Source organism: Tachysurus vachellii, chromosome 15 (assembly GCF_030014155.1).
Source record: "Tachysurus vachellii isolate PV-2020 chromosome 15, HZAU_Pvac_v1, whole genome shotgun sequence".
In the NCBI taxonomy this organism is placed as follows: domain Eukaryota; kingdom Metazoa; phylum Chordata; class Actinopteri; order Siluriformes; family Bagridae; genus Tachysurus; species Tachysurus vachellii.
In genome coordinates, this window is record NC_083474.1 from 24,113,290 (window position 1) to 24,123,289 (window position 10,000).

General features: G+C 41.7%; 1 protein-coding gene across 1 annotated transcript in view; it reads left to right on the plus strand.

The window, feature by feature from the left end:
• Window positions 1-10,000, plus strand: part of rab2a (RAB2A, member RAS oncogene family) — a 19,178-nt gene that overhangs the window by 173 nt on the left and 9,005 nt on the right. The window contains exons 1-2 of the mRNA XM_060887809.1: window positions 1-104; window positions 9,683-9,754. The exon at window positions 1-104 is cut by the window's left edge and continues 173 nt beyond it. Coding sequence (XP_060743792.1) covers window positions 59-104; window positions 9,683-9,754 — 118 coding nt within the window. The 5' untranslated portion in view covers window positions 1-58. The remainder of the gene's footprint in view (window positions 105-9,682; window positions 9,755-10,000) is intronic.

Consider the following 10,000-nt stretch of genomic DNA (forward strand, 5'->3'; position numbering starts at 1 on the left):
CGTGTCTTTGGTTCGGGAGCCATTTTACAGCCCAGCGGCCGGAGACAGCGGCTTGGACATGGCGTACGCTTATCTGTTCAAATACATCATTATCGGGGATACAGGTACACATACACACCGTGTATACAGATACACAACACACACACCGTGTATACAGATACACAACACACACACCGTGTATACAGATACACAACACACACACCGTGTATACAGATACACAACACACACACACACCGTGTCAGCTACACAACACACACACACACACCGTGTCAGCTACACAACACACACACACCGTGTCAGCTACACAACACACATCCTGTCAGCTACACAACACCACAGGCTAACACCGTTAGCACTGATAACCTGTGTGCGCTCAGGCCTTCTCTCTATAAACACCCTGTATGTATCAGTCTCTCTCTCTCTCTCTCTCTCTCTCTCTCTCTCTCTCTCTCTCTCTAAACACCCTGTATGGAGACTATTTCCGCAGTGTTGGACTAAATGACGTGGTAAAGTGAGGGGTGGGAGGATGAGGAGGATGAGGACAGACCCGAGGAGCTGCTGCGATTTTATTACACTTTAAACACGTCACATTGGTGAACGACAAATTATAATATCTCATAAATGTAAACATTAAGCAGTCAGATCTCAGAACTTTATGTAAATATATAAATCAGCTCTGAAAACACCATTCTGTCCACAAGCACTTATTATTATTATTATTATTATTATTATTATTATTATTATTATTATTATAGTTCAGACTGGGTGTGAGAAGTCTTATTAATATTTACCTCTATTCCACGTTACTTACTCTCCGTTTTCACCACCCGTATTGAGACAAGCCCCGCCCCGTGCTCTGTCATTGGATTATACGCTATCAATTCCTGCTACAATTCGTCGAAATGTCTGCACCGTCATCAACCAGCCAATCACAAAACAGGGGGCGGTGTCTGACGGAATATGATTAGAGAAAAGATGCCTTGATAGCTAGCAATCTGCCTTTACTCAATACAGTAAGATTTGCTCGCTAATTATAAGCACGTTAAAAAGAAAACTAAAGCGACATGAAAGTGTCAAACAACAATATTAGTATCAGTTTGTGTTTGTGAGGTTAAAACTCTAACGTGGTGCTCATTATAACCTTTTATACACACTATAACCTCTTATACACACTGTATGAAAGTATCAAACAACAATATTAGTACCAGTGTGTGTTTGTGAGGCTAAAACTCTAACGTGTGTTAGATTGGAATAATAAACTGAGAGGATGTTCATGAAAATGGTGTTCGGTGGAGTTTAACTTTGTGTGTGTGAGAGAGAGAGTGCTCATTATAACCTGTTATAAACACTATAACCTCTTCTACACACTATAACCTCTTCTACACACTATAACCTCTTCTACACACTATAACCTCTTCTACACACTATAACCTCTTCTACACACTATAACCCCTTATACACACTATAACCTCTTCTACACACTATAACCCCTTATACACACTATAACCTCTTCTACACACTATAACCCCTTATACACACTATAACCCCTTATACACACTATAACCTCTTCTACACACTATAACCCCTTATACACACTATAACCTCTTCTACACACTATAACCTCTTCTACACACTATAACCTCTTCTACACACTATAACCTCTTCTGCACACTATAACCCCTTATACACACTATAACCTCTTCTACACACTATAACCCCTTATACACACTATAACCCCTTATACACACTATAACCCCTTATACACACTATAACCCCTTATACACACTATAACCCCTTATACACACTATAACCCCTTATACACACTATAACCCCTTATACACATTGTAACCTCTTATACACACTATAACCTCTTATACACACTATAACCTGTTATATACACACTGTAACCTGTTATACACAAACTGTAACCGCTTATACACACACTGTAACCTCTTATACACATACTATAACTTCTTATAAACTCTATAACCTCTTATACGCACACTGTAACCTCTTATACACACACTGTAACCTCTTATACACACACTGTAACCTCTTATACACACTGTAACCTCTTATACACACTGTAACCTCTTATACACACACTGTAACCTCTTATACACACTGTAACCTCTTATACACACTCCTGTTATACACACACTGTAACCTCTTATAAACACTATAACTTCTTATAAACACTAACCTGTTATACACACTATAACCTGTTATACACACACTGTAACTTCTTATAAACACTAACCTGTTATACACACTGTAACCTGTTATACATGCTGTAACCTCTTATAAACACTAACTTATAAATACTAACCTCTTATACACACTATAACCTGTTATACACACTGTAACCTGTTATACACGCTGTAACCTCTTATAAACATAACTTCTTATAAATACTAACCTTTTATACGCACTGTAACCTCTTATACACACTATAACCTCTTATATACACGCACTGTAACCCCTTATACACGCACTGTAACCCCTTATACACGCACATAAGGGGGCGTTACCCCCTTATACACGCACTGTAACCCCTTATACACGCACTGTAGCCCCTTATACATGCACTGTAACCCCTTATACACGCACTGTAACCCCTTATACACGCACTGTAACCCCTTATACATGCACTGTAACCCCTTATACACGCACTGTAACCCCTTATACATGCACTGTAACCCCTTATACATGCACTGTAACCCCTTATACACGCACTGTAACCCCTTATACACGCACATAAGGGGGCGTTACCCCCTTATACACGCACTGTATCCCCTTACACACACACTGTAACCCCTTATACATGCACTGTAACCCCTTATACACACACTGTAACCTGTTCCTTATACAAAACACTCCTTAAACATGAGTGTGTGTAGGTGATCAGTAGGTGATGTTTTGTTACAGTAAGTATTACAGGCATGGACACTCCACCTTATGTACTGTTTCACACATGGAATAATATTTATATATATTGTATAAACACACACACACACACACACACACACACTGTTCTGTATCTGTTCAGTGGTCATGTGGATGTGAGCAGATGGCAGTTTGGAGATAAACAAAGTGAATAATAAAACAAAACCCAGACTCATTTACCTGTGTTAGGTGTTTCATAAACATCACATCATCATATCTATGTGTTTATCACAATAGTTAGGTGCAGAAAATTAGCTGTTAGATTAAGTGACCTGATGATGCTTTTGGTTCAAGTTTATTTAATAGTGAGTAAAAAATCTGTAAATATTTTACACTTGAGTAAAATTCATGGGTTTGGGGTAATACATACGGAGTTAATTTTGTAATGAAGGAGAGAATAAAGGGAAACTACAGATAGTGTGTGTATATAAACGCCTTCCTCAAACCTAAGGCTGTTTGTCAGGTTTGGAAAAGAAACCCAAAATAATAAGAATTAAAGTTTACTTCCTGATATCTCTCGTCATCTTAAACCCTGTAACTTCTTCCCTATCAGACAGGGTTTTCAGCAGAACCCAGAGTTTACTGCCCTGTGTGTCCTTGATGAGTGAACAACACGACACAAGTGTTTATCACTAATGTTATTTACAGATAATTCTCTTAGTGTAAACGTAGCTGCTGTGTGTTAAACTCTGGACAGGTTTTAGATTCTAAGGAGAAAATAAATCACAGTAATGTGACACTTTCCCCAGAAACACACTGCACCCATGTTTATCTGATGGATAAACCATGTGCTGTAGGTGCCACAGGGTTGTTTATGAAACTGCAGCAGGGCAGAATGTTCTCCAAGTGCAGTTACATGATGTAATGATGTTCAGTAAACAAGTAAACAGACATCCAGCAGCATGTTACGCATGTGTACTGCCCCTCCCTCATCTGTACTGCCCCCCCTCATCTGTACTGCCCCTCCCTCATCTGTACTGCCCCTCCCTCATCTGTACTGCCCCTCCCTCATCTGTACTGCCCCTCCCTCATCTGTACTGCCCCTCCCTCATCTGTACTGCCCCACCCTCATCATCTGTACTGCCCCTCCCTCATCATCTGTACTGCCCCTCCCACAACATCTGTACTGCCCCTCCCTCAACATGTGTACTGCCCCTCCCTCAACATGTGTACTGCCCCTCCCTCAACATGTGTACTGCCCCTCCCTCAACATGTGTACTGCCCCTCCCTCAACATGTGTACTGCCCCTCCCTCAACATGTGTACTGCCCCTCCCTCAACATGTGTACTGCCCCTCCCTCAACATGTGTACTGCCCCTCCCTCAACATGTGTACTGCCCCTCCCTCAACATGTGTACTGCCCCTCCCTCATCTGTACTGCCCCTCCCTCATCTGTACTGCCCCTCCCTCATCTGTACTGCCCCTCCCTTATCTGTACTGCCCCTCCCTCATCATCTGTACTGCCCCTCCCTCATCATCTGTACTGCCCCTCCCTCATCATCTGTACTGCCCCTCCCACAACATCTGTACTGCCCCTCCCTCATCTGTACTGCCCCCTCAACATGTGTACTGCCCCTCCCTTATGTGTAATGCCCCTACCACAACATGTGTACAGCCCCTCCCTCAACATGTGTACTGCCCCTCCCTTATGTGTAATGCCCCTACCACAACATGTGTACTGCCCCTCCCTCATGTGTAATGCCCCTACCACAACATGTGTACAGCCCCTCCCCATTTTAACTATAGCCCTTCCCCCTCTTTAACTGTAGTTTAACTATATCCCCTGCCCCTCTTTAACTATAGCCCCTCCCCTTTAACTATAGCCCCTCCCCCTTTAACTATAGCCCCTCCCTCTCATTAACATTTAAAAAGCTGAACTCACTGACTGGACCCTCACTCTCCTTGTTGTCATGGTAACACGATAACACTAACCACATCCTCCACATGTATCATAAATATAAAACTTTTAAATATAAATCTTTCATACAGTGTGTTCTGAATCTTTGTTATTAGGAAACTGTGTGTGTGTGTGTGTGTGTGTGTGTGTGTGTGTGTGTGTGTGTGTGTGAGAGAATAAGAACAAAAATAAAAGAACATTGTGTGTAATTATAATCAGTCGTGAGAGAAATCTCTCTGTACGTCTGTTTCACTCCTCAGCTCACTTCTGAGGATGTGTTTCAAATCCGATTATAGCTCACTAATTAGATCAGACACCAGAAGCAGCATCAGATCACACACACATACATGTACATCTTACTTGTGCAGGGAATATATTCACTTGTGTGTGTTTGTGTGGTGTGTGTGTGCAACCCACTTGTGTCCTCTTCTCAAGTGTCTCCCTCTCACTTAGCAACCATTGTTGCTCTTGGTAACACAGACACACACACAGACACACACACAGACACACACACAGACACACACACAGACACACACACAGACACACACACAGACACACACACAGACACACACACAGACACACACACAGACACACACACACACACAAACACACACACACACACACACACACACACACACACACAGTGCAGATGGATGAGGATGTTTGTTTTCAGTGTAACAAACCCAGAACACTGTGCTGTGTCTTTAGCAGGAGAATAATCATTAATCATTCTTATGAGTATTAGATTTTCTCCTTCCTACATTCAGGCAAGACATTTAAGACTTTATTAAAAACACAATCTGACACAATCATCAATTTGAAACTCTCTTTCTGTTCTTTTTAATTCAGCCGTCGGATTCATGTGAGAATGAAGTGTGTGTGTGTCGTTCACACATCATGATATTAAACACACACAGTTACAGGAGAGTGATTTATCTGTAGATGCTCCTCACAGCTCTCTGTGTGATTACTGACTGTGTACAGAGCGGGGCTTTATTTAAATAGGGACCAGAAATATTTGGACAGTAACACCATCTTCATGATCGGGTTTAAAACCAAGCAACTGAGATGCGATTGAAGGGCAGAATTTTAGGTTTGATTAAAGGGGTTGAACAAAAATATCCTATGAAACATTTAGGAATTGCACCATAATACACAGTTACCTCATTTCAGGGACTGAAAAGTAATTGGACAAATGAACATTAACGTAAATAAAATGTTCATTTTAATACTTTGTTGAGAATCCTTTGGAACCAATGACGCCTGAGCCTGAAGTCTTGAACCCATGGACATCATTAAACACTGGGTTTCCTCCTTTGTAATGCTTTGCCTTTACTGCAGCTGTCTCTTGTCATGTCAACACTGGACTACTGCAGCTCTCTCTATCAGGTCTACATATCAACACAACTCATCTTCTGTAAATGATCCATAATGCAGCTGTGTGACTTGTCTTCAACCTGCCTAAGTTCTCACACCACCACACTGCTGTGTTCCTCCACTGGCTCCTGTAGCTGAACACATCAGATTTAAACACTGACGCTTGTCTACAAAACCAGACCATCTCCCTCTTACCTCAAAGCCCTCATCACTCCTCACACTGCACCTCACACCCTCAGATCTACAGCACTTCACCACCGGTCCCACCATCTCTCAGGGTAAGAGGGAAGTTTACTACAAGACTCTTCTCCGTTCTGCACCGAGGTGGTGGGATGAACTTCACCTAGAGGTCTGAACAGCTGAGTCACTGACTTCAATCAATGGTTATAGACCTACTTCTTCATGAAACACTTCAACTAGCACTTTCTCCCCTGTTTGTTGTGTGTGTGTGTGTGTGTGTGTGTGTATTAAAAGTCTGTAACCTATGTAACGTATGTACGTCGCTCTGGATAAGGGCGTCTACCAAATGAGCTGATTAATGGTTTGCACCTTGTGGTGAACCCTCTGCTCTCATGGAGTCTTCACTTTGATGCACCTACTTCCTGCAGAGTTTTCTTCACTTTGGTGGATGTTATGAAGGGGTTTTTCTTGATTCTGTGATCATCCACCACTGTTGTCTTTGTGGACGTTCAGACCTTTTTACTTTCCTGACCTCACCAGTGCGCTCTTTCCCCCCCCCAGAATGTACCAAGCTGTTGATTTGGCCACTCTTAACATTTCTGCTCTCTCTCTGATGGATTTCTTCTGTTTTTTCATCCTAATGATGGTCTGTTTCACTCCCATTGAGACTTCTTTTGACCACATGTTGGGATTCACAGCAACAGTTTCCAAACAGAAATGATGTTACACCTGGAATCAGTTCCAGACCTTTTATCTGCTACAGATTACCGAGGGAACAGATCATGCAGCCCATGAAATCGCTTTTGAGACAATTGTCCAATTATTTTTGGTCCCTTTAAGAAGCAGCAGCTACATATTACAGAGCTGTAATTCCTAAATTCTTATTCTTCTCATTTTGATGTGAATTCCCTAAAATTACAGCAGAGCGTCTGAACTTTAAGCCCATTTTTATTATATAACTCTTTTGAATATGTTTTGGTACTGTGATACACACACACACACACACACTCTGAAGTGTTCTTTGTACCTCAGACTCTCTGTGTGAACTTTGTTGAATTCATGTTTTTAACATGGTCAGTTCTGAGTAACACATTAGACTATGTTCTTATTTATTGAGCTGTTTCTCTCTCAGTGCTGCCCCCTATCTAACACTCTGAGAGCCTGAAACAGGGTTCTGTAGAACTGTTGGAGTGCACACACACATACAAACACACACACGCACACGCACAAACACGACACACACACACACACACACACACACACACATACAAACACACACACGCACACACACAAACACGACACACACACACACACACACACACATACAAACACACACACAAACACGATACACACACATACAAACGCATACACGCACACACACATAAACACACACACATGCATGCATACACACACACATACACACACATACACACACACATACACACACATACAAACACACACACGCACACACACAAACACGACACACACACACATACAAACACACACACAAACACGATACACACACATACAAACGCATACACGCACACACACATAAACACACACACATGCATGCATACACACATACACACACACATACACACACATACAAACACACACACGCACACACACAAACACGACACATACAAACACACACACGCACACACACAAACACGACACACACACACACACACACATACAAACACACACACGCACACACACAAACACGACACACACACATACACACACATACAAACGCATACACGCGCACACACACACATAAACACACACACGTGCATGCATACACACACACATACACACACCTACACACACACATACACACGCACACACACACACACATACCCACATGCATACACACATACACACACACATACAAACGCACACACATACACACACACAAACACAACACACACACACATACACACACATACAAACACACACATGCTCACACACACACACAAGCATACACACACATGCATACACACACACACACATATACACACATGTGCAAGTGTGAATGCTGTGTAACAGTGTAGTGAGGTGCCCAACCATAACCCTAGAGATTGAAGCCAACATCTCTGGAGAAATCTGAAAATGTCTGTGAACTGATGTTCCTCATCCAACCTGATGCAGCTTGACAGGTAAAGAAGAATGGGAGAAACTGCCCAAAAATAGGTGTGAGGCACACGGCTGTGAATACTTATGTACAGGTCATTTTTATTTTTTTAATACATTTGCAAATATTTTAAACAAACATCTTTCACATTGTCATGACGAGGTGATTTTTGTAGAATTTTGATGAAAACTATGAATTTAATCCACTTTAGAATAAGGCTGTAACATAATGTGGGAAAAGTGAAGCACTGTGAATATTTCTGGAGACTCTGTACACAAATTCCCTTTTTCATAAAATTCTCCAACACAAGTCGAAATTGATTGTTTGTTTGTTTCAAACAGACAGAAGTGAATTTGTATATGCATCTAAAGACGTGACACGGTCAAGAAATTACACTGGCTCTCATCCTCCTTCTGTTCAGTACAAACACGTCACCAATCAAGAAGCTCGTCTTAGACACTGCACAGTACGAGATGTTGAGATGTTCCACCACTGGACTGTAAAAACCCCTGCCATCCAATCCAGACACACAGATTGAGAAAGAGGATTTGAGCGAGTGTGTCACCGTTATGTTTGTGTGTCAGTGTGTTAATTCTGATCAAATCACTAACACACCCTGCAGTGGAGCAAACCTTAACAAATACAAAATCTGATGAAGTTCAGAGTTAAATAAACTAGTCCAAATTATTATTAACAACATTCATCATAAACAGGTCTCCACCACACACACACACACACACACACACACAGCAGGGTGTTTATTCTAAGGTCTGGTTGCTAAGCAACATAATAAAGAAAGATTAGTGTTTTGTTTGAACAGATTTGTACAGTAGTGTAGTGTCTAAAACCTGGAGCAAGATTTTGGAGCCCAGGCCTCGTGTATTATAACGATCTTAATGAAGCCTGCGCTGTACAAGAGCATGTCATAGAGCTGCTCAGGTGGAGCTTCAGGATCAACTACTCACTGCTTATGTAGTATAACACTCTTCACCTCCTAACCTTCCTGACAAACACAGTCATACACACCTACACTCTCTTTCACACACCTGTATGACTGTGCTTCTCTTATCTAAAATGAGTCAGTCCTGTAATTCTGAACTGTACGAGTTTACACAGTTAATCAGGTTTGTGTACGTGTGTGTGTTCCAGGTGTGGGGAAATCCTGCCTCTTATTACAGTTCACAGATAAACGCTTCCAGCCCGTGCACGACCTCACCATCGGTAAGTTCACACACTCATGACACCCTCATCCTCCTCTGACAAACACATACACACAGTAATCAGGTGTGTTAGTTACAGGAAATGCAGCTTTTCCTCAGTAGTTACACACTGCTGTTTTTCTATTTATTTTGTCTTTAAAACAAATCACTAGAACTACAAGTGTGGTGTGTGTGTGTGTGTGTGTGTGTGTGTGTGTGTGTGTGCATGCTAATTTGCTAATAGCATATACACAGTCTGACACAATAC